General features: G+C 43.2%; 1 protein-coding gene across 7 annotated transcripts in view; it reads right to left on the bottom strand.

Annotated features, from left to right (window-relative positions):
* Positions 1–26,384, bottom strand: part of LOC137383932 (fibroblast growth factor receptor substrate 2-like) — an 85,666-nt gene that overhangs the window by 8,041 nt on the left and 51,241 nt on the right. For 3 of the 7 annotated variants that reach the window (XM_068057342.1, XM_068057337.1, XM_068057338.1), the window contains exons 2-7: positions 23,059–23,166; positions 19,962–20,050; positions 17,448–17,634; positions 9,453–9,614; positions 7,934–8,097; positions 752–1,701 (exon numbers count right to left, since the gene is read on the bottom strand). In XM_068057342.1, the coding sequence (XP_067913443.1) occupies positions 752–1,701; positions 7,934–8,097; positions 9,453–9,614; positions 17,448–17,634; positions 19,962–20,027 (1,529 nt within the window). In that variant the 5' untranslated portion in view covers positions 20,028–20,050; positions 23,059–23,166. Of the gene's footprint in view, positions 1–747; positions 1,702–7,933; positions 8,098–9,452; positions 9,615–17,447; positions 17,635–19,961; positions 20,051–20,734; positions 21,006–22,975; positions 23,167–26,384 lie in introns of those variants that run through there. The other 4 variants (XM_068057339.1, XM_068057341.1, XM_068057343.1 and 1 more) reach the window with 4 other exon arrangements.

Here is a 26,384-nt window from a genome sequence, read left to right as displayed (position 1 = left end):
TACCTGAAACACATGGGCATATTAATTCACATACAGCGCTGTGCCCTGGGGTCCCTGCCAAACACCAACCCCAAACAGGGCACTATACAAACATTGGGGGTTTGGTAAAATGATGCAGTTTCATTTAAATATAGTATATTGTAATATGAGTTGCTTTATTGACAGTATGTAAGCATTCTACGGACTTGAATTTCATGCCTTTTATTACATACTCGTGTTTTCCTAGATCAATGGGGGGGTGGGGGGGGGTCTATGCAGGATGAGTGCAGAGGGTCCAGGGCCCCAATACATACTTAGTCTGACGCTGCAGAAATATCACAACTGCACTTTTCTCTTCACAGTTGCTGGGTATCCCAATGTGCATTTCCAGCAGTTTGTACCTTTGTTTCAGATTTCCAGCTTTTCCTTTTTTGAAAAAAAAGATAGAAAGCAGCAAGTTCCTAATTTAATCCGTGACCTTTGTGGATCAGCTGACCTGTGCAGCAGAGGTTGTGGAGATGTTACCAAGTTAGAAATCAACCAGGGCTCCCACCTGTTATTGCTAGTCCTACCTGAAAATGGGCACATGTAGATGCAAAAGTTCAGCTGTAATGCACTTCATGATCAAATAGCTACCCAGGTTCATGTAGGAAGCGCAGCTACTTGGGTGCAGCAACAGAAGAATTTTACTTCTAATAATGGAACTGCGCCCCAATTTGAACAGGAAGGTGTAAACACTAATATCTAAAGAATGAAAATTGCTGGTGCTTACAATGGCAGATCTGTACTGTTGTGCCTCGTCTTCCTTGATGTCCCATCATCCCTTGGTAGTGCTTTTTGCAAACTGGACATAGCAGCTGTCTTTTTAATGTCTATCACAGCGTAAAACTCAGTCCTACGTGTCGGAGTTGGCGGGATTGGAGTGCTGGGCATTTTGGGGGTCTGGGGGTTATCAGAGTCACTCCCACCCTCCAGCTCCACTTGGATGTAGTTTAGTTGCCTTTGTTCGGGGCATGGACGCTTAAAGTCAAAGCTGAAGACATTCGGAGTGCAATCCCGCCGCCGGGTGAAGTCTACTTTATGTAAACCAGGTTGAATAGTTACATTCTCAGTATTAACATAGTTCCGCAGTGGGTCAAAGTTATTGTGGTATCCATTTTGTGGAGGGGTTCCAGGGTCACTCCAATCCTCTTCTTCCCGCCTTTGTGTCTGGCTTTCCCACACAGGAGGTAAAGAGGGCAGATTTTCATAGTTCAGCATGGCTGTCTTCCTATGAGCACAGTTATTAAGGTTCTGGCCATCCCCACCCATCTTGAGCCGACCTCGTCGTAACCCTGCGCCAGCGGACACAAGTAAACCGTTAACATTCTCATAACTCATCTTGTTGTTAGACGCACACGCCATGTTGTACTCATTGCCATCATGGATACTATCTCGGTCCACAAAACTCAATCCAACACCTCTGTGCTCTGTGTGATCTTTCTGTCTCTCTATCCTTTCGCGCTCCATTATTCGTTTCTGAACTGGTGTTGGCCCTAGGACAAACTTGACCTCTCCTGGCTGCAGGAGGACTTGAGGAATTCTGTCCTCCGTTACAGAACAGTGATTTGCATGGCTTCGCATCATTTCAGAGACGGACGGCCGTGTCTCCGTCAGACCATGAACACAGGGTCTTCTCTTCCGCTCCTCATCAACGTTGGAAGTGTTCACATAGGTGTGGATCTGTAGGAAAACGGGCCACAAAATGTTGATAAAGAATTATAGTCACTAACTGTATGCTTAGAATTTCTAAACATTATCAAATTTAATCAGGACTGTGCATGGATCCGCCAGATATACAATGAGTGGAGGAAATAAAATGATTTGACTTGCCCATATTATAGTAATACAATCTGTTTTAATTCAACTGGAGAGGTTCTCAGTCCACAGACCTATCCCATTGTCTACTAAAAAGAGAACATAACCTGATTTTCTTCATTTTAACCAATAAAATAAATCAATAATTTATCTGAATCAATCATCTGCCCAGTGCCCTAAAATGTGTGCTATGTTGTGAGACCAACATGGATAGTATAAATAATCGGAAACCGTGGAATCCAATTGATTTCTCCCCTTGCTGTGTAATTTGGTTAGGTTGCCATCATAATGGACAATTTGAATTTAGTCTTTAAGTTTTCCAATGAAAAACTATCCATTATATATGAATTCTAAAAAATAAATTATGCCTATTCACCAAGTATTCTATTTAACAATAACCAAATAATATTCCTCTTTCAATAATCGGACAGAATTTTAATACTAGGTAATTTGGTTAATTTAGTTTAGTTTAGAGATACAGCACTGAAACAGGCCCTTCGGCCCACCGAGTCTGTGCCGACCATCAACCACCCATTTATACTAATCCTACACTAATCCCATATTCCTACCACATCCCCACCTGTCCCTATATTTTCCTACCACCTACCTATACTAGGGGCAATTTATAATGGCCAATTTACCTACCAACCTGCAAGTCTTTTGGCATGTGGGAGGAAACCGGAGCACCCGGAGAAAACCCATGCAGACACAGGGAGAACTTGCAAACTCCACACAGGCAGTACCCAGAATTGAACCCGGGTCGCTGGAGCTGTGAGGCTGCGGTGCTAACCACTGTGCCACTGTGCATATCTAAATCTATTTCGATGACAGATACAACAATTCAAATAAAAGCTTACCCTGGAACACTAACCACTTTGTTAGATATTTCGATGAATTATGTGCAATGGAGGATGCGCTGCACACTGTACATCTCATCCACATGTCCAGCCTGACATTTCCAGCACATATACGGGTTAAAATAATTTCAAGAATCTACCACTACAAAATGTACTTTCTGATCAAGCAAAGCAGTTAAGAAATGCCAGTACGAGTGCTTTAACAGATTTAGCACTACATTTCTCCAGAAGTTATTGCTGCAATAGAATTCGGGACTAAATTCTGATCGCTTCTCGACTGTAATTGTGCAATGCATTTGCCCCATCTGGTGGCTGAAAATAATATAGCCTCTTTCCAAACAAGGTTTCACCATCTAAAGTGGCTTGCTCATCTCCCAGCTGAGAGGACAGGAGTAGGCCATTCAGCCCCTCAAGCCCATTCTGCCATTTAATTAGATCATGGCTGATCTGTGCATCAACTCCATCTACTTGCCTTGGTTCTGTAGCCTTGATTACCCTTGCCTGACAAGAATATAGCAATATAAAAGCAAAATACTGCGGATGCTAGAAATCTGAAATAAAAACAAGTGCTGGAAATACTCAGCAGGTCTGACAGCATCTGTGCAAAGAGAAGCAGAGTAAACGTTTCGGATCAGTGACCCTTCTTCGGAAGTGACAAATATTAAAAATGTCACAGGTTAATAAGCAAGTGAGGTGGGGATAGGATAAGAATATAGCAATATTAGTTTTGAAATGTTCAATTCACCTAGCAGATTTTCACTACCCTTTGTTCTAAGACACAGTACAGACCAAAAGCACCATCTGCCTTTTCAGATGCTGATATTTGTTGTTTATTCTCATTTTTTAAATTTTTTGTATTCATTCGTGGGATGTGGGCGTCGCTGGCCAGGCCAGCATTTATTGCCCATCCCTAATTGCCCTTGAGAAGGTGGTGGTGAGCTGCCTTCTTGAACCACTGCAGTCCATTTGGGGTAGGTACACCCACAGTGCTGTTAGGAAGGGAGTGCCAGGATTTTGACCCAGCAACAGTGAAGGAACGGCGATATAGTTCCAAGTCAGGATGGTGTGTGTCTTGGAGGGGAACTTGCAGGTGGTGGGGTTCCCAAGCATTTGCTGCCCTTGTCCTTCTAGTTGGTAGAGGTCGCGGGTTTGGAAGGTGCTGTCTAAGGAGCCTTGGTGCATTGCTGCAGTGCATCTTGTAGATGGTAAACACTGCTGCCACTGTGCGTCGGTGGTGGAGGGAGTGAACGTTTGTAGATGGGGTGCCAATCAAGTGGGCTGCTTTGTCCTGGACGGTGTCGAGCTTCTTGAGTGTTGTTGGAGCTGCACCCATTCAGGCAAGTGGAGAGTATTGCATCACACTCCTGACTTCTGCTTTGTAGATGGTGGACACGCTTTGGGGAGTCAGGAGATGAGTTACTCGCCGCAGGATTCCTAGCCTCTGAGCTGCTCTTGTAGCCATGTTATTTATATGGCCACTCCAGTTCAGTTTCTGGTCAATGGTAGCCCCTAGGATGTTGATAGTGGGGGATTCAGCGATGGTAACGCCATTGAATGTCAAGGGGAGATGGTTAGATTCTCTCCTGTTGGAGATGGTCATTGCCTGGCACTTGTGTGGCGCGAGTGTTACTTGCCACTTATCAGCCCAAGCCTGGATATTGTCCAAGTTTTGCTGCATTTCTACACGGACTGCTTCAGTATCTGAGGAGTCACGAATGGTGCTGAACATTGTGCAATCATCAGCGAACATCCCCACTTCTGACCTTATGACTGAAGGAAGATCATTGATGAAGCAGCTGAAGATGGTTGGGCCTAGGACACTATCCTGAGGAACTCCTGCAGTGATGTCCTGGAGCTGAGATGATTGACCTCCAACAACCACAACCATCTTCCTTTGCGCTAGGTATGACTCCAGCCAGCGGAGGGTTTTCCCCCTGATTCCCATTGACCTCAGTTTTGCGAGGGCTCCTTGATGCCATACTCGGTCAAATGCTGCCTTGATGTCAAAGGCAGTCACTCTCACCTCACCTCGAGTTCAGCTCTTTTGTCCATGTTTGAACCAAGGCTGTAATAAGGTCAGGAGCTGAGTGGCTCTGGCGGAACCCAAACTGAGCGTCACTGAGCAGGTTATTGCTAAGCAAATGCCGCCTGATGGCACTGTTGATGACACCTTCCATCACTTTACTGATGATTGAGAGTAGGCTGATGGGGCGGTAATTGGCTTGGTTGGACTTGTCCTGCTTTTTGTGTACAGGACATACCTGGGCAATTTTCCACATTGCCGGATAGATGTCAGTGTTGTAGCTGTACTGGAACAGCTTGACTAGGGGTGCGGCAAGTTCTGGAGCACAGGTCTTCAGTACTATTGCCGGAATACTGTCAGGGCCCATAGCCTTTGCAGTATCCAGTGCCTTCAGTCGTTTCTTGATATCACGCGGAGTGAATTGAATTGGCTGAAGTCTGGCATCTGTGATACTGGGGACTTCAGGAGGAGGCCGAGATGGATCAACTCGGTACTTCTGGCTGAAGATTTTTGCAAATGCTTCAGCCTTATCTTTTGCACTGATGTGCTGGGCTCCCCCATCATTGAGGATGGGGATATTTGTGGAGCCACCTCCTCCAGTTAGTTGTTTAATTGTCCACCACCATTCACGGCTGGATGTGGCAGGACTGCAGAGCTTAGATTTGATCCATTGGTTATGGGATCGCTTAAGCTCTGTCTATCGCATGCTGCTAATGCAGTTTGGCACACAGATAGTCCTGCGTTGTAGCTTCACCAGGTTGACACCTCATTTTGAGGTATGCCTGGTGTTGTTCCTGGCATGCCCTCCTGCACTCTTCATTAAACCAGGGTTGGTCACCTGGCTTAATGGTAATGGTAGAGTGGGGGATATGCCGGGCCATGAGGTTACAGATTGTGGCTGAGTACAATTCTGCTGCTGCTGATGGTCCACAGCGCCTCATGGATGCCCAGTTTTGCATTGCTAGATCTGTTCGAAATCGATTCCATTTAGCACGGTGATTGTGCCACACAACACGATGGAGGGTATCCTCAATGTGAAAGCGGGACTTCGTCTCCGCAAGGACTGTGCGGTGGTCACTCCTACCAATGCTGTCATGGACAGATGCATCTGCAGCAGGCAGATTGGTGAGGATGAGGTCAAGTATGTTTTCCCCTCTTGTTGGTTCCCTCACCACCTGCCGCATACCCAGTCTAGCAGCTATGTGCTTTAGGATTCAGCCAGCTTGGTCACTAGTGGTGCTACAAAGCCACTCTTGGTGATGGACATTGAAGTCCCCCACCCAGAATACATTCTGTGCCCTCGCTACCCTCAGTGCTTTCTCCCAGTGCTGTTCAACATGGAGGACTACTGACTCATCAGCTGAGGGAAGACGGTAGGTGGTAATCAGCAGGAGGTTTCCTTGTCCATGTTTGATCTGATGCCATGAGACTTCATGGGGTCCACAGTCGATGTTGAGGACTCCCAGGGCAACTTCCTCCCTACTGTATACCACTGTGCCGCCACCTCTGGTGAATCTGTCCCGCCGGTGGGACAGGACATACCCAGGGATGATGATGGCAGTGTCTGGGACATTGTCTGTCAGGTATGATTCCGTGAGTATGACTATGTCAGGCTGTTGCTTGACTAGTCTGTGGGACAGCTCTCCCAACTTTGGCACAAGCCCCCAGATGTTAGTAAGGAGGACTTTGCAAGGTCGACAGGGCTGGGTTTGCCATTGTCGTTTCCGTTGCCTAGGTCGATGCTAGATTCCTTTTTATTGACTTCGTAGCGATTAGATACAACTGAGCGGCTTGCTAGGCCATTTCAGAGGGCATGTAAGAGTCAACCACATTGCTGTGGGTCTGGAGTCACATGTCGGCCAGACCAGGTAAGGACAGCAGATTTCCTTCCCTAAAGAACATTAGTGAACCAGATGGGTTTTTACAACAATTGACAATGGTTTCATGGTCCTTTTTTTTTTTTAAATTCCAGATTTATTAATTGAATTCAAATTCCACCTTCTGCAGTGGTGGGATCCGAACCCATGTCCCCAGAGCAATACCCTGGGTTTCTGGGTTACTAGTCCAGTGACAATACCACTACGCCAACGCCTCCCCGAATTCCAAATATCTATAATAATAATAACACGCAGCTTTTGTCTGTCTGCACTGTTTTGATTAGTCAGTTTAAGGGGTGCATATGTTGGTTTAGGACTTCTTTATTCCAAGTGGCTTCTAACTAATGGATCAAAAATTGTTACATTAATACACTTGGTATCTTAATGTTACTATAAGGAGTGCGTCTGTTGGTGCGTTTGTTTGGTGGATGGTGCCTGAGTTTAGTTATAGTGCAATTTTCAACTGGGATGGAGGCGAGTAGAGGAAATAATTTTTTTGTGTGGGGGATGACAGGCACGGCAACTTTGTAAAAATTGTGCTTCAGAGAAGTGTTTACTAACTGCGAAAACAAAAAAAAAACAGAAGGTAAATTCCCCAGTTACGGTCAGATGAGGTGCCGACTCCTCTCTCCTTGGGGCACAGTCAGGCGAGGTTTTCTCGTTCTCGCTCTCGCTCCCCGGGGTAAAACCAGCAAGGTGCCGACTCCCTCTCTTTCCACACGCCTCCACCCCGCCAACCACTCCACGGTATGGTCAGGCAAAGTGTCCCATTTTCCCTCCCACAACTGCTCCACAAAGTCTCCCCTCATCCTCATAACATGCAGGGTTTGGGAAGTGAAGCTGTCCCCACCCTCAAAAAATACATTTGCAAACACAAAACCCAAGTAATATTTTCCACATTAATTGTGGAACTGGTGGTGCCCTCCAGAGGCAGTGGCAGACCAAAGACAAACAGAAGGTAAGGGGAGCCCAACAACAAAGTTACCCTGGCTGGAGGGATTGGAGAGGGGGTGGATGGCATGGGAGGGAGAAAAACACATGGGAGGAGTGCAGGGGAGACAGGTTGACATTGCGGGGGGGGCGGAAACAGCACGGGAGGTATGGAATGGGAGATAGTGATGGGGATTTAGAGAAGTACTGTTGAAATTAAGAAACTAATTTCATCGCAAATCTTTTGTGGGTCTCCGCATATTTAAAACAAAGATATAAAAAAGCCAACTTGCATCAGCCCAAAAAACATCATTTTCATTGCATTACAGCAATACCGAGGCTTTGCTCATTCATACATGGTGGAACTTTCAACCTGTAAATTAATCTGTCATAAATAGACGTGCACGTACCTGATCATCACCTACAATCAAAGGATGAGTGGACTCTTCGCCCACTGAGGAAAGGCGCGTGCTTCCTATGGAGGGATGTCGAGTTGACGGGTGAGAGGAACCATCGCCTATTGGTGGGTAACAAGGGAATCCATTTGGAAATACTGGCACAGCGAAACCAGGGGCTGAAAACAAAGTCATTCGCACTCAGCTTTACTTCAGCAAATTGAACTGTACGGTGACACAAACTATTCCAAACTCCCTCCAGGTATTCTGCTCCATATTTATTCCTCTACCACTAAGCTTTTCACATTTGTGGAAAGATCATTGGGCCCTTCCAAGAAATTCAACAGCAATATAATTATTAGATTATACCAAGAGTTACACCAGCATGAATTCGACACATACATGAAATATGTATGGCAAACACAAATCAGTTTTTCCCCAGTGGAAGGAATCATGTACTCTCGAGAAACAAAACCCAAGATAGAACAATTTTGGGTTTGAGGCTCCATAGCATGCATAGGGAGTATGAGGGTGTCAGAAAAGGTGACACACACAACAGCAGGAACTTTAAAACTCAGCAAATGGAATATCACTTCAGACTTCATTACAGCTTAACAATGAAATACAGGCTGTAGAATTAAATCTCGTGTCACATAAACACGATAAGAGGGCATTTCACCTGTACTTTTACTCCCTTCCACCACTACTTCCTTCTGTGCCAACCCTGGAAAACAATTCAAGTTATTTACAGCTGCACTTTCAAACTCCCCACTGTCAAGTTTTTCGCATTCCCTTCACCACAATATTTCTGCAGCCGTTCATTTGCTCAACCACTCCTTCACCTCCACTTTTGATGCCCCTATCCAAAGCAAAACATTTACTCTCACCAGTCAATCCCCTGGCATGGCCCCCATCTTTGCTCCATTAAGTCCAAGCGCAGACTTCAGTGTATCTGGTGTACTTTGCCCTTGCTGACACATCTAATTTAAAGTATTTATCCTTGATTTAAGTCTCTTCATAACCTTGCCCCTCCCTAGCTCTGTAACCTCTTCAAGCCACACAAACCACCACCACTGCCCCCACCCTTGCCAATCCAACCTCTCCTTTCTTGACTCTGGCCTTTTGTGCATTTCTCCCTCCTTTCACCTGGTAGCCATGCCTTCAGCTATCTAGGCCTCATGTTCTGAAATTTGTTCCCTTAATCCTCCATCTCAACATCTCTCTCCTCCTTTAAACCCCTCCTGAAAATCAACCTCTACAGCCAAGCTTTTGGTCACGCCTCTGGGTACCTCCTTCTTTCACTTCGTCATTACATCTCTGTAAAGCACCTGGGGACATTTGTTATACATTAAAAGTGCTATATAAATGCTAGTTGTTGTTGTTGTAGGTGGTCACAGTTGTACAACTAGACAATGTGGCTAAAGGATGTTCGTAGGGAATGTAAAAAATATCTATCCAACACAATTAATCCAATTCCACAACCTGTTTTCTTTCAAGCCCAGCCACCCAAAAAATGTCTTCCACAATCACTCACTGGTTGGTGTCTGAGGCGTCCTTGGTAAATCAAGTTCTGTTGGATGAGTGTTTCTTGATATCATCATGGGCTCCTCAACTACGTTGATACTGTTACACTGCATGATCTCCTGGAGAAGGTTGAAAATCTCCTCAGCACGTGAACACTTGAAGGCAAAAATGCCTGCAAAGTAACAATCAGTTATTGTGCAAGTAGTGAAAAGCAAGAGTCCTGAAAAAGGCGTCAAGGAATGCATAACCTTGAGATTTTATTCAATGAAATCCAGGATTGTTTTGATGGGCTCACCATTTGAGATCTGACAATCAGTACTTTTGTCAAATTATTCTAATTTCATACACCATAAAACTCAGCCACTCATACTCAACATACAGGATCAAGAATCACTGTGTGCAACACAGCCTTTAAGATCTACTATAACAAAATAAACCATCAATTCTATGTATATTCCGAGTGATCACCCACGGCACAGTGGTTAGCACCGCAGCCTCACAGCTCCAGCGACCCGGGTTCAATTCTGGGTACTGCCTGTGTGGAGTTTGCAAGTTCTCCCTGTGTCTGCGTGGGTTTCCTCCGGGTGCTCCGGTTTCCTCCCACATGCCAAAGACTTGCAGGTTGATAGGTAAATTGGCCATTATAAATTTCCCCTAGTATAGGTAGGTGGTAGGGAAATATAGGGACAGGTGGGGATGTGTTAGGAATATGGAATTAGTGTAGGATTAGTATAAATGGGTGGTTGATGGTCGGCACAGACTCGGTGGGCCGAAAGGCCTGTTTCAGTGCTGTATCTCTAAACTAAACTAAACTAAACATTTTCCTGCAACATAAAATCAATGCTTCAAGTTTTCCAGCAGTTCTTTTAGCAGGCAGTAGGTGGTGCTCAGAAACTATTAGATTTAAAAATACAATGGAGCTCCCAAAATCAATTTCTGTTTGTCAGACAGCAATTTATTTTAAACTATTGACTACAGAAAGAAACAGCTCAGGTAAATGGGGATCTTCCCACAACCTAACAGCGTTAAATACCACACGGTATTTAAATGAAAAGGTGTTTTACAAATCATATCTCCTGCGTGTACAGGAGGAGGAGGAGGGAGGGAGTGTTAGACTTAATAGTCACCAACAAACTGTTGTACAATAAGGAGGGCAGAGAATGAAATTTAAATAACTGTACTAAAGTTCTGGTCAAAACTGTGATCTTAACTTTACAGTATAATTATATACATACTTCAATAAATGTATTGAATGGAAATGGTTTTAACACTGAACAAATACACCTTCAGGATGTCAGCACCACTGTCAAGGGAGTATCTTTGCTCATTCTTGCTTGTTTGAGAAATCAGGGGTGAGAATTCTTCATTAAGTGCTACAATCTTTGTGCTGATGGTGCTTTCACAATGATATTAGGTAAGGACTTTCTGGATTTTGACCTACTGGACTCCAAAGGAATGGCCATCTATGACCAAGTCAGGATGATGGATGGCTTAGTGCAGAATGTGGAAGTAATGGTGTTCCCCTGATGCTGTTACTCTCATCCTTCCCAGTGGTAACACCCCCAGCCCTTCAGGTTCTATTAAATTAAGTTTGGTGAGTTTCTGCATGCATTCTGTAGGTCGTACATACAGTACCCACAGTGCAGTAATAGTGAAGAGGGTAGACATCAAGTCAGTGGCAGAGCTGCTGATCAATCAGAATGCTCAATGCTGGCTTTTCAGCTTCTTGACTGTTGCAACTGCACCCATCCAGACCAGCAGTGAATATATTATTCTCTCAAACAGAACTTTGCAGCTGGCGTGGGCTGCTTCAATATTAGAAGAGTTGTGAATGGAGCTGACGAACATACGAATTAGGAGAAGTAGGCCATTCGGCCCCTCTAGCCTGCTCCGCCATTCAAGATCATGGCTGACCCGTTTGTATCTCGAATTCCACGCTCCCATCTACCCCCGATAAACTTTGATTCCTTTGCCTAGCAAGAATCTATCTGCCTCCACCTTAAAAATATTCAATGACCACCCCCACCATCTGAGGCAGAGAGTTCCAAAGTCGCACAACCCTCAGAAAAAAATTCTGTAGAGTATTTGTTTTATTAAAAATTTCTCTGACACTTTGGAATTGTCAGTGAGCAGCTGCACTCCTGACCCACGACAAAGTCTTAAAAGGAAGCTGAAGATAGGCCACGGACGATGCCACAGTGATGTCTGTTTCTTCGGCTTATCTTGTTGAACCTTGAAATCTCCTTTTAGCCAGGAAGACATCATATTTTATGCATGTGTGCTGCACTATAGCCCCAAGTCAACAGTATCCTATGACTTGGGCTTACAGAATGGGGAAATCAGACACATAACAACCTTCCCCAACTTCTCTCCCATTCCTAGCTTTGAAATGGAGCACACAAGCTAAACCTTAGTTAGGGGTCTATGTAGAAAGACTAGAGAAGTTTGGGTTTTTCAACTCTGAAAGGTGGCAGAGAGGTTATCTTACTGCAGTATACAAGATAGCAAACAGTAAGGAAAGGGTAAACTAGCAAAATTACTTTAAAATGAGAGTGTAGGCCCAAGGACACAGGCTCAAACTAGCAAAAGGTAAATTTAGGTCCAATATCAGGAGGTTCTTCACAGAGTGGTCAACACACTGAATGCATTCTCTGGTAAAGTAGTGGAGGTGAAAATTCTGGAATTACTTGGAAAGAAAAAGCAACGTGATAACACAATCAGAGAACTATAGGGTCTTAATCATCTGGTGATCCCCAAAGTATAGTGGCACTCTTATCTAGTGATTTAGTTTAACAAGAGTAAAAACTAAATTTAATAAATGCCAAGCAAATCCGACCAACAGACAACCAGAGATCTTGAGCCGACAATTATTTATTTGGATGAAAGTACTCCACACTTTGGGGATCACCAGATGATAATGGATGATAAAAGGTAATTTGGCCTAAATGAGTTTCTTCATCCAGAAAGACCCTATAGTTCTCTCATTGTGCTTTCCACTTGATTTTTTTTTTAAAGTGTTTCCAAAATTTTCATCTCCACTACTCTGATACTCCATTCAATGTATTGATTGCACTATGTGAACAGCCTTCTAATATTGGACCTAAATTTACCTTTTACTAGTTTGAGCCTATGTCCCTGGACCTACTTACAAGTTAATTTAAAAGTAATGTTCCTAGTTTACTTTTTCCTTACCCAATTAACCAAATTATTCCAAACAAAAATTAAAATGGGCTCTGACAGCGTAATTATGGGATGGCAAATTTGACGTCCAAAAGGCGGCACAGTGGCGCAGTGGTTAGCACCGCAGCCTCACAGCTCCAGGGACCCGGGTTCGATTCTGGGTACTGCCTGTGTGGAGTTTGCAAGTTCTCCCTGTGTCTGCGTGGGTTTTCTCCGGGTGTTCCGGTTTCCTCCCACAAGCCAAAAGACTTGCAGGTTGATAGGTAAATTGGCCATTATAAATTGTCACTAGTATAGGTAGGTGGTAGGGAAATATAGGGACAGGTGGGGATGTTTGGTAGGAATATGGGATTAGTATAAATGGGTGGTTGATGTTCGGCACAGACTCGGAGGGCCGAAGGGCCTGTTTCAGTGCTGTATCTCTAATCTATGGATAGGGTGACTGCAAAGATCAAATTCAGCTTTTAATTACTACATGGAATTTACAATACAAAAAGGCCATTCGACCCAACATGTCTATCCCGGTATTTATGCTCTACTTCCACCTCCTCCCACCTATTCCATCTAATTTTATCAGAGTATTGTTCTATTCCTTTCTTCCTCCTATTCTCATCTAGTTTTCCCTAAAACTTATCCCCTATAATACTTAATTGAGATTATGCAGAGACATGAACAACCACAGTCTCCTGGACGATGCTTCAACAATCAGAGAAACTTCAGTTTTTCCTGGATTAGCCTCTTTTCTTTTTGTTTTGCTTTGCCCCCGAGACAGCTTGGCTCGCTGTGGAGTGGAAGAGGGTGCGAGGTTCTGCCATTGTCTTGGTGGAGTGGGTTAGGTGGGACTGATCATCTTTTCTCATCCTTTTTTTGTACATTTGTTTGTCAGAACGGATGAGGTGTGCTCAACTCTCTTTGGAAGTCAAAGAAAACCCATGAAGAAATCTGCCTTATGTACTAGGCAAAATAGTGTTTAAGACAGGGTAGATTGTAGATTGTCCATTCATGGCCCAGACATTCATTCCTCTGTAATTTTCTTCAAAAAGTGGAACCTCTGACTCCCACATTTTACGTTTATACTGAAGAGTAACTTGGTACACGACCGCCTCACTTTATGCCAAGCCAGGTGAAACAGGTAGTTAAGTCACAGCTAAATGTAATTAGGAGGTAATCAGTAGTTAGCCTTCTGAACTGAAATGCCTTATGGGGTTCCAGGACTTTTACCTACATTTTGGGGATTCTTCTTCTTCCTTCTTTGGCCTCCTTGTCTCGAAAGACAATGGGTAAACGCCTGGAAGTTGTCAGTGGTTTGTGAAGCAGCGCCTGGAGTGGCTATAAAGGCCAATCCTAGAGTGACAGACTCTTCCACAGGTGCTGCAGATAAAATTGGTTGTCGGGGCTGTTACACAGTTGACTCTCCCCTTGCACTTCTGTCTTTTTTCCTGCCAACTGCTAAGTCTCTTCGACTCGCCACACTTTAGCCCCGCCTTTATGGCTGCCCGCCAACTCTGCCAATCACTGGCAACTGACTCCCACGACTTGTGATCAATGTCACAGGACTTCATGTCGCGTTTGCAGATGTCTTCAAAGCGGAGACATGGACGGCCGGTGGGTCTGATACCAGTGACGAGCTCGCTGTACAATATGTCCTTGGGGATCCTGCATCTTCCATGCGGCTCACATGGCCAAGCCATCTCAAGGGCCACTGGCTCAGTAGGGTGCGTATGCTGGGGATGTTGGCTGCCTCAAGGACTTCTGTGTTGGAGATACGGTCCTGTCACCTGATGCCAAGGATTCTCCGGAGGCAGCGAAGATGGAATGAATTGAGACGTCGCTCTTGGCTGACATATGTTGTCCAGGCCTTGCTGCCGTAGAGCAAGGTACTGAGAACACAGGCTTGATACATGCGGACTTTTGTGTTCCGTGTCAGTGCGCCATTTTCCCACACTCTCTTGGCCAGTCTGGACATAGCAGTGGAAGCCTTTCCCATGTGCTTGTTGATTTCTGCATTGAGAGACTGGTTACTGGTGATAGTTGAGCCGAGGCAAGTGAACTCTTGAACCACTTCCAGAGCGTGGTCGCCGATATTGATGGATGGAGTATTTCTGACGTTTTGTCCCACGATGTTAGTTTTCTTGAGGCTGATGGTTAGGCCAAATTCGTTGCAGGCAGCCGCAATCCTGTCGATGAATCTCTGCAGACACTCTTCAGTGTGAGATGTTAATGCAGCATCGTCAGCAAAGAGGAGTTCCCTGATGAGGACTTTCCGTACTTTGGTCTTCGCTCTTAGACGGGCAAGGTTGAACAACCTGCCACCTGATCTTGTGTGGAGGAAAATTCCTTCTTCTCAAGACTTGAAAGACTTGTGAGAGCAGCAGGGAGAAGATTATCCTAAACAGTGTAGGTGCGAGAACACAGCCCTGTTTCATGCCACTCAGGATAGGCAAAGGGTCTGATGAGGCACCACTATTAGAATTAGAATTAGAACATTACAGCGCAGTACAGGCCCTTCGGCCCTCGATGTTGCGCCGACCTGTGAAACCATCTGACCTACACTATTCCATTTTCATCCATATGTCTATCCAATGACCACTTAAATGCCCTTAAAGTTGGCGAGTCTACTACTGTTGCAGGCAGGGCGTTCCACGCCCCTACTACTCTCTGCGTAAAGAAACTACCTCTGACATCTGTCCTATATCTTTCACCCCTCATCTTAAAGCTATGTCCCCTCGTGTTTGCCATCATCATCCGAGGAAAAAGACTCTCACTATCCACCCTATCTAACCCTCTGATTATCTTGTATGTCTCTATTAAGTCACCTCTCCTCCTCCTTCTCTCTAACGAAAACAACCCCAAGTCCCTCAGCCTTTCCTCGTAAGACCTTCCCTCCATACCAGGCAACATCCTAGTAAATCTCCTCTGCAAAGCTTCCACATCCTTCCTATAATGCGGTGACCAGAACTGCACGCAATACTCAAGGTGCGGCCTCACCAGAGTTTTGTACAGCTGCATCATGACCTCGTGGCTCCGAAACTCGATCCCCCTACTAATAAAAGCTAACACACCATATGCCTTCTTAACAGCCCTATTAACCTGGGTGGCAACTTTCAGGGATTTATGTACCTGGACACCAAGATCTCTCTGCTCATCTACACTACCAAGAATCTTCCCATTAGCCCAGTACTCTGCATTGCTGTTACTCCTTCCAAAGTGAATCACCTCACACTTCTCCGCATTAAACTCCATTTGCCATCTCTCAGCCCAGCTCTGCAGCCTATCTATGTCCCTCTGTACCTTACAATACCCTTCGACACTATCCACAACTCCACCGACCTTCGTGTCATCCGCAAATTTACTAACCCACCCTTCTACACCCTCATCCAGGTCATTTATAAAAATGACAAACAGCAGTGGCCCCAAAACAGAACCTTGCGGTACACCACTAGTAACTAAACTCCAGGATGAACATTTGCCATCAACCACCACCATCTGTCTTCTTTCAGCTAGCCAATTTCTGATCCAAAGCTCTAAATCACCTTCAACCCCATACTTCCGTATTTTCTGCAATAGCCTACCGTGGGGAACCTTATCAAACGCCTTACTGAAATCCATATACACCACATCCACGGCTTTACCCTCATCCACCTGTTTGGTCACCTTCTCGAAAAACTCAATAAGGTTTGTGAGGCACGACCTACCTTTCACAAAACCGTGCTGACTATCGCAAATGAACTTATTCTTTTCAAGATGATTATAAATCTATGCTGAACTGTGCCTTTCATATTGTCATGGAATGAGGTGATGATACTTAGTAGCTTTGGTGGACATCCGATCTTTTCTAGTAGTCTGAAGAGACCACGTCTGCTGACGAGGTCAAAGGCTTTGGTGAGATCAATGAAAGCAACGTAGAGGGGCATCTGTTGTTCGCGGCATTTCTCCTGTAGCTGGCGAAGGGAGAACAGCATGTCAATGGTGGATCTCTCTGCTCGAAAGCCACACTGTGCCTCAGGGTAGACACGCTCGGCCAGCTTCTGGAGCCTGTTTAAAGCAACTCAAGCGAAGACTTTCCCCACTATGCTGAGCAGGGAGATTCCACGGTAGTTGTTGCAGCCACCGCAGTCACCCTTGTTCTTATAGAGGGTGATGATATTGGCATCGCGCATGGCCTGTGGTACTGCTCCCTCGTCCCAGCACAGGCAAAGCAGTTCGTAGAGTGCTGGAAGTATAGCAGGCTTGGTATTCTTGATTATTTCAGGGGTAATACCATCCTTCCATGGGGTTTTTCTGCTGGCTAGAGAATCAATGGCATCACTGAGTTCCAATTTCGTTGGCTGTACATTCAGCTCATCCATGACTGGCAGAGACTGGGCTACATCGAGGGCAGCATGGCGTGGACTTCGCCATCAGAAACTCTTTGCTCAGCATGATAGAGCCACCTTCAAATGGCTCGGAACGCATACTGCCCGCCCATACATGCCAACACTCTGCTCCCCACCTGAAGCTAAAGACCAGTTTTACGATGAACTCCATAATAAATACATTTTGGGGATTACACTCCATAATTCAATTCATTTTTTCACTTAAAAGGAAAACCAGTAGCCCTGCCTATAAAGTATGAGGATGCTACTGTTTCGTCAGACTGAATGAAGTCAAATTCTGTTTTTATTACACTGGACTCTAGGATTTTAACTGGTGGTCTGGGGATAGTGTTCTGCTCTTCCAAAGGTTTCTTTTGAACAAAAGCCTCTGGTCTGAATTACACAGGATTAGTTTAGTACTATTTATATACAAGTTAATGAACAGTTCCATTGACAATTCAAAAACTAACCTTGCCCAGTCTGACACCTTCTTCCACTTTCAAATGAGAAGAGGTTGGAGTCGTAACCATAGCGCCGTAGACAGAGGTATGGCCATCTCACAGCATCTCGTTTTCTAGTGTGCAAAATCAGCTCAGAGTTGGTCAGTTCCATGATCCCAGAGCCCAGCTCATTACCATCATCATCTACGTTTGTCACCTATGGGAGAGAGCATCATTTTGAAGATATGCTGTAAATTATGGTGTGCTGTATCTACCCTTTCTATACATATAGTTAGAAAGCATTCATATATATGCCATAATAACCAGCTCTACTGCACTACCACCACCAACATCAAGGCGTGTATGAGCCAAACATTTCTGTAGCTAAACACAAGCAAAACCAAAGCCTTTCTACAAGCTCCCAGTCAGAAACTCTGCACCATTGCCCATGATCCCAACCCCTTCCAAGATTCCCATTCAAGTTCAATCCAACAATGTGCAACCTGGACAACCTGCTCAAGTAAGAATGAGCTTCAAACTCCACATCCAGTCAACATCAACTTCCATAATACTGCCGCCATAATTGCAGCTCCTCAACCAACCATGGAAGTCTCATTCATTCCTTTTCTTAGTGCCAACTAGACTCGGTGCTCTTGACCAGAGTTGGAGGTTTCACTATAAACTTGAGAATATAATCTAAATTGACAGCTGGGTGCACTATTGAGACATTGCTTATATCAAATGACATCTTTTGGAAATGTTAAACCAAAACACCAACTGCTTGTTCAGACAGATGTAAAAATCCCATGGTTTTTTTTTGAAGGGCAGAGATGTTCTTCAATGTCATTGGTCATGACAGTTATAGGGATGTCCTCAGGATATGAAAAGTGGTATACAAATGCAAGCCTTTTGTTGCCCCAGACTAAACTTTTTCAACATCCTTGCAAAATTCCCAAGCTCCACTCTCCATAAAATCCATTGTTACATCCTATCCTGCACAAAGTTTGTCTCCCTACATTGTCGGCCTTGCCGAGCTCCAGTGGTTTCCCATTCTATGATACAATGATTTCAAAAATATTATTTGTGTTTACATATCATTCCATGACCTTGCTCCTCCCTACATAAACATCACAATCTTGCACACTCTAATCATCCAGTTCTGGCCTACCTTCAGCAGCTATACCATGAGTGACAGAGCCTTCATTCACCTTATTGTCACCCTCTGGATTTATGTATCTAAACTGCCTTGAAAAACCTCATTAAAGCATTTCTTTTCATCACACTTTCAGAGGCAACTCCTAATTTCCCTACTATTCCTTTTCAGGATTGATTCCAAACTGCATGGCAGTTTGGGATTATTTTTCTACATTATAAACATTTTGCAGTCAGTGGCGAAAAGAGCAGAACACGATCCCCAAAGAATGCAGCCCACAAAGATTTAGCAATTTCTGTGGCATGCATTTCATCTCTCCCAATGTTAATTTCATTTCGTTGCCATCTATAGGACACCTCTGGCATCTACAGGAAAGCTTTTGCGCCCAGCAATAGTGATGTCATCAAGCAGGATGTCACGCAGCAAACCAGGAAGTAAAAAGCACCAATTTTCCTTTACTTTTTAATCATTTTAGAGAGAATTGAAGATTAGGATACAAGCAGGGGATTAAGATAGAAATTGAAATACCATAAACAATCTTTAAAAAAAATAATTTTAAACATCTACGAAATTCACCATAATGGAGAAATTTGACATTCCATAAATATAAAACTAGTTTTTCAGGGCCAGAGAGGTCATTCAACAATAATTATGACTCAGTACACCATTAAGAACCCAGTCAAATCTCATTCAACAAGGCATAACTTTGTCAAGGGTTTTTACAGCAAGATTAACAGCATAAAAAAAGTGGAAGTACACGTATGATTTCTAGATGATTTCCATCTGCGAGGACTTGAACAGCGCACTCTATGGAGGAACAGGGAATCACTGACAGCAACTTCTGTATTTCCACGTTTAACCATGCATATCTAGACCCCAAAAGTTGCTGTCAGTTTCACAGAGTAATGACAGCGAATGCTGACAGTTTCACCATTACAACTGCAAAATCCAGCCATTACGTCAAGCATCCAAATCACAGCATCTAGTCAGAATGCAGCCCGTGAACCAAGGCAATATTACTCACAATGCCAAGGCAACTCAATTCTACTTCTACTTGCTAATTTGCCCCTGTTTGAATTTCATGTGCCTGAAGGCTTGCAAAGTCCTCAATTATTGAGTAAATACCAAATCAGAACACCAAGGTAGGTTAGTGTGCACAGTTTGAACTCTATGCAAAAGAAGAACAAGATTTCACAATTTGCACCTAAGTGGACCATGAAGCTTGGGCTTTCCTGCATTATATAAATTTAAGTTGCTATTGCTTACTGCAAGTAGGGACTACATTAAGACCTTCTCTAGCTTTTACAAATATTTCCTTCAATTGAGGAAGGTTTCAACTAATTACGGCCAAGCGCTCCAATTGCTTTGGGTTGTGTAAAGTGAGATCTTACCTTGAATTTGGTTGGGTGGTTGTCTGAGATTGTGTCTTTATCCAGACAGCTCCAGCAGCTCCCCATGGCTTCAGCAGACCAGCTGATCTCTAAATAAAACAGATTAATGCAGACACAATTCAGCTCTGGAGCTCCAATCCATTGTAAAAATCATGTCCCAATACAAGAAAAGTTAATTGCTGAAGTACTAAGCAATGGATTTTCCGCACGAGCTCCACTTTGTTAAACATGGTAAAAGATTAGAAGTCATTAAGATAAGTTCTTTTACATTATAATGCAATTAATTTTTACAATTGCGTGATGCTAGTTTTAAAGTTCAATACCTAATAAGCATTCTTTTATACAAAGATTTTTTCCGTTTCTCTGGCTGAGAACAAATGATCCACACCCTGTTTCCTTCCAATGCTTTTCTATAATGAGCTACCATGAGGTATAGTGGATCTCAAACTCCCCAAACCAAACAGTTTTCCTTCAGTATGCCTCAAAAGTCTCCCGCAAGGTTCATCCCTCTGAGTCACTGTAGAATTAACCTCTCTTCCACTCACTCCCTCTCCTCTGCTAAACACTTCCCCCAACTGAGATTGGTTAAAGCAGAGAACAGATGTTTTAATACTCCATAATGTTTTGCATTACAGCTTCAATTCTTTTTTAAATTAGACATACACAAGCTCCTTTAACATTCAAAGTTTCATGGTTTACACACTTGTACATCGTAACACAGATAATTAAAATTTAGAGACTATTTTCCAACTTCCATTCATTTAGTCTTTTACCTCTGATGTCACATTTCCTTTGGCCTTTGTTGCTATCTTCTCCGGTTTACACTCTTATTCAAGGCTGTCCAACATACAATCCGTGAGCCAGGACCCAGCCCGCCAAAGATGTCCATCTGGCCCACGGGTGTAAAATGTACCCGGGGCCGTTCCTCATCCTCAACAGGGTTCCGTGACTGGAGATGAGAAATTTCCCTTTGTCTCCTTCTTGCAGAGCGGCCTTTTTACATGTCAGTTTCACAGCTCAGCTGCTGAAGCAGGAATGCGCTTCCCAACTTTGACAGATTCAGGGTTTCCTGACTTTTTTTTTTAAAAGCCCGCTGGAAAACCCTGAATCTGTCCGATGTTGGGAAGCGCGTTCCTGTCAATGAGTATTAAAACTACAGGACCAGTTTTCCTGGAACAACGTGCCACTATTATTTATGCAAGGATACATAGGAGTATCAAAAAATTGTTATTTTTTGAAGGTAGTAAAATTCACTGAAAATATTTTACTGCAATTCTTGATTGAACGTGCTGCCAGCTGTGAAACTCAGTGTGATGTTTTTAAACAAACTGACCAACCATGAAACTACTTTGTTGAACGTTCCCGCTCAGTGCAACTGACAGGGAGCAAGGGGGGGGGTTGAGGCAGGGGGAGAGGGGAGGCAGAGAGCAGGGGGAAGGCAGAGAGGGGGGGCCGGGGGAGTAAACGGAGAGGGGGGAAACACCACGCGGGGGTGGAAAAACAGAGATGGGGGAAAACAACATGCAGGGGCAGAAAAAACAGGGGGAGAGAGAGAGAGAGAGAGAGAGAGAAAGAGAGAGATAGATAGAGACAGAGAGAGAGAGATCAAGATCACTCCTGACAGAAGGATATCTATCCAGAATACTCTGCAATGCTACATCAAATGTGCGGGCAGTGATTGAGTACTTATGCAAGAAAAAACAATGCCAGGTATGTCACTAAATCAGTTTTCAATATAGACGAGAAAGTAAGTCAATAAATTAGACTTTGCATTTAAAGCCTCTTCACAAAAATGCACATTTGTTGTTGTTTTTATTTGTACGATAAATTTTTGATGACTTAATCTTTCAAAATTTGCTCACTGGCCCCCTGGGCCAGGCAAAAATCGTAATGCAGCCCTCTGCCCAAAAAGGTTGGACCACCCTGTTCTAACTCATCCATTCACAGGACCCCAAAATTGTGGAAAACTCAGCTCTTCCTTCCTCTGACAATCTACATCCTTGTAAAACCCAGGCTGGTCATCAACTAACTGCCAATTTTTCATGACTTCATCTCTCAGTGACCGTTTAAACAGCAGTGCTAAAGAAATTATAGCAACATGGATATCAACTATGATTTGGCACAACCTGAAAGTTGCTCTGTAAATGCAAGTCCTTTGCTCCTTGACCTTTTTATAAACATCTTTCTTTTAAAGGAAGAACTAATTCGCATCATGAACATACCTGACACATTTCAAAAACGGGTCTTGTGGGTTTGAGTGCTTTAAAAGGGATATTTAATTTTCTAATCCAGTTTGCATATTTAATAGTTGATTCCCACAATTGTAATAAATGTACCAGATTTGTTACACAAGCAAAACAAACATGAACAAAATAAAAATATGCAAAACACTGATTGCTCTGGGATGAATAGTTGCATTGAACTCCTTGTTATTTGGAATCTACATCACTACATTAGAGTGCAAATTTGAAGTCCACACACTGTAATTCTGTAATTTGCCAATGATCACATATTATTCCATTTTCAAGATGTACAACCCATTTCAAATGGCAAAAAAATTCTTTCTTGGGAGCTAAAATCAAAAGGCACAGAGTCCCACTCCACAACCTGAGCATAACGTCTAGAATCACAGTTCATGCAACTGAGGGAGGTCTCTATTGTCACAGGTGCCATCCTTCATCTGAGATGTTAAACCAAGACCCTGTCTCTCTGTTCAGATGAATATTAAAGATCCTAAGGCACTATTTTAAGAAAATTATGGAATTCCCTCAGTATCCTGCCTACATGCATTGAAGCCACATCACCAAAAAGAAAACAGATTGATTGGTCTTTTACTCTACTATGGTGTGTGGGATCTTTCTGTGCACATATCGACTGCTGCATTTCCTTAAACAGTAACATTTAAAAATGTAATTTCTGCAAAGTACTTTCACTTTAATAAAAGGCACTTTATAAATTCCAGTTGCTTTTCAAAAAAAAAATGTGACAGCAAGAGAGACCAGGTTGTTACTCACCCACTTATTTCCATATACCTCAGTAGCAGCTGGTAATAAACGATAAATAGTGTGGATATGTGGATTGTACTGTTCGTTCTTACCTAGTCCAGGCCATTAGTGGGAAAGCTGCCTAGGCTCAGTTTCAGATGCCTCTGCTTGGAGTCATGGTAAATAAACTAAAGCCATCATCGAGAACATGTGTCTTTAACCTAAAGTAAAGTAATAGTGATAAAATTACATGGCTAGATATCATCCGAACCAAGAGTATTTACTGTATTTAATCTCAAAATAAACAATTTTCTTCCCTATTTCCAAAATCTGTAAGTATAGTAGGTACGGACCTTCATATATTTTGTGTGTATTTTAAGTATATATTCCAACTGCCCATTCATGTCAGCATTTACAGTAAATACCAGACAGTGAATGTCAGCAGACTATTGAACCACGAAGGACATCACACCCAAGCCCAATACTATCCTCACCCGATGTCCACACGTGTATACCTTCCAGCCAGAATCACCCAACAGTAATAAAAAAAACAGCAGCCCTATTTGATATTTCCCTTTCCTGGGGCTCCGAGGCCAACTGCTGTGTCCTTTCAGCCACCCTGTATGAAATTTTCCTGATCTGTAACTCATTATCACGCTGGGGATTTATTTACACTGTAAGCCATGGCCAGGGGTGGTGGGGGGGGGGGGTGGGGGCGGGTGCTCAATCTATAGTACATTTTATTTTGTAAATTCTTCACATCTGTCCAGACCCTACATTCGCAACAATACATACGATTTAGGAATTTTCTAAGTTGTAAAAGCAACTCCTTCAGATACCTATTTTAACAAAAAGGTGCACAAAACTGGAATTTTTGCCAAGAAGAAAAATAAATGGAATAATAATGAATGAAAACCCCTACAGACTCTGGAAGACATAAATGAAGATCACTGGAGTCCACTTAAAAAATACATTGTCCAATTCTGTGAAGAATTTACACTATTGTGAATGCTCACAAAGGGCTGTCACAGCCCTCTGCAGATTACAGACACTGCTGAACACTTCCAAGTATTACTGTGATGGCACTTTTTTTAAAAAGAGAACTCAACAATGCAACATATACAGTATCCTGGAGGGAGTTAAAAGCTGCAACATAATCACAGTGCTCTGAAGATTACAAAACAATCAAGCATTTCTTCCTTAGTGCACGATATCAAATGCAGATTGGAAATCCACCATCAAGTATTGGTCAGTTAACAATGTGTAGTGTTAAAAGTACCAATGACATAAACATCTTTAGCTGTAGAGTTAATACACGTTGGTAGAAATGCACTCATGATTTTCCATTAAGCCATTGGTTGCTACAAGCAGGAGATATTACAGTTTTTAATGGAGACAGAGGGGTCTGGATTTGGATGCAATTTTTTTTTTAAAAAGGCAAATCACAAAAAAAAATTGAAGAGCTGGCGTTCAAAAGTTGTATCAATGTTCTCCTGTATCCCCTATGGAGATTTTACAGAGCAGATTGAAGTCATTCCAGTTTCTTTCAACTTGCCCTGGGTTTTTAACATATTACAGGATTCCCAGTGAGAAGATTCGTTTAGCATTAATACTAAACAAGTAAATGTTAAGCTCGTAAATCAGTTACATACAGTAATTTTTAAAGCAGATTAATACCACATCGTGACAAGACCCCCGTCCGAACCATGGTGCTCACTGGTTTGGAATTGATCTTCGCCAGAGTGATGTGCAGCAGTACCAAACAGAAATGCACTTTTACAGAGAGAAATCAGCAGAGTCAAATATCAATGTTCAAACTCATAACAGAACAGTTAAAGAATTACACTGTGGACCCAAGAACCAGCATGCTGCTTGGCTTCTAGGTCAAGCATGGGTGTGGCCCAGTGCTAATACAAATAAAATACATTTAAAAAAATACAGCAGAAAATAATAAGAGCAATCAGCATTGTGGTGCAAGTCGTGGGATGTAGGGCTTACATCGCTTTGGAGGAAGAGACCGGAAGAAAAATCAGAGACCATGATATCATCAAACCACTCTCCAGAATGTCCTTGAGACTGGTCCACAGTGGCTCTGGCAGGGCCCCAGCAGATCAGCTACCCACCCTTTCAACCACAGTCAGTATGTGGCCCAGGAAACAAAGCAAATGGAGAGAAAAATTCTGGGAGAACAATAAGTATCAGCAGATGGAGATGATGAATGGCCAAGTATTTAACTCAAGTTCAGCAAAATCAATGCTCCCACCATAAACGTTACTGTGCAACAAACAGTCTCACAAAAGTCTCACCAAAACCCGTTGAAAATAAGCAGGATGACATGTCAAAAGCATAAATCTGATCACATCAGAAGCAAGAATGAAAACTTTAAACTGAATCTACAGAGGGGGGAAAAACAGCACTTTGCCCTCCCAAAGATGTTAGTATTTCTCAGCATGTTGCTGGGTTGAACTCAGTTCTCTATTAAATATATAAAAAGATACAAAATATTTCTAGTGTTAGATGGAATGGAACCACCAACACAAAAAAGGCAGGCTGTACCCTAGCTCTGGTTATAACAAGGTACATTTTTATCAATTTCTACAATATTTTCAACAGAAATACTAAGTCACTGAAGTAATGTGGGCTTGTTACCCAGTCCAATGTTTTTAAACTCAGTGCTGAACTCTTGGGAATTTGCGCTCACACATGAACAGGACAATTTCTATTATCCTTTTTCTTACTGCTAGTCCTTAATGAGAGGAAGTCTGTTAAAACATAATCAAGAGATTTAGGCCAGTGCTAATGAGTCCATATACATATTCATGGTTAGATAAATGGCTTCCATTTGGAAAGGAAAAGAGGATCAGAGAAGAGGTTGCTTGGTTGGTTTGTTCGTTCTGAGAGAAAATCCAAACCAGAAGTGGCTCCAAAAAGGTGTCGCTGGGTCAAAATCCTGGAACTTCCTTGGAACTCACTCCTTAACAGCACTATGGGTGTACCTGCACCAGCTGGACTGCAGCAGTTCAAGAAGGTGGCTCATCACCACCTTCTCAATGGCAATTAGGATGAGCAATAAATACTGGCCTAGCCAGCAATGCCCACAGCCCATGAAGAAATAAAAAAATGGTTCAGATGCATAGCCAGTCACAACACTGATTTACAGAAACTTAATTTCAACAATGGAATCCGAAATTCGTAAAAGCTAAGGTTATGAAAACGTTCCCGCTAAGCAGTGCTGCCTGCGCAGCAACCCCAAAACTTCCCGTGCAGGCCATGCATAAGTTGGCCCCTTTAAGTTATCGCATGTGCACGGCCACACAAAATAATTTAAAAGGCCCACACACAAACCGTTTGGCCGCACGCTACAAAAAAATTAGAGGGTTATGTTGGTCACTGATCAAAACAGTGCTCACTTGGGCCCACACCTGAAAGATAAAGCAGT

This window comes from Heterodontus francisci, chromosome 25 (genome assembly GCF_036365525.1).
Source record: "Heterodontus francisci isolate sHetFra1 chromosome 25, sHetFra1.hap1, whole genome shotgun sequence".
In the NCBI taxonomy this organism is placed as follows: Eukaryota; Metazoa; Chordata; class Chondrichthyes; order Heterodontiformes; family Heterodontidae; genus Heterodontus; species Heterodontus francisci.
This window is presented reverse-complemented; position numbering and strand designations above follow the sequence as displayed.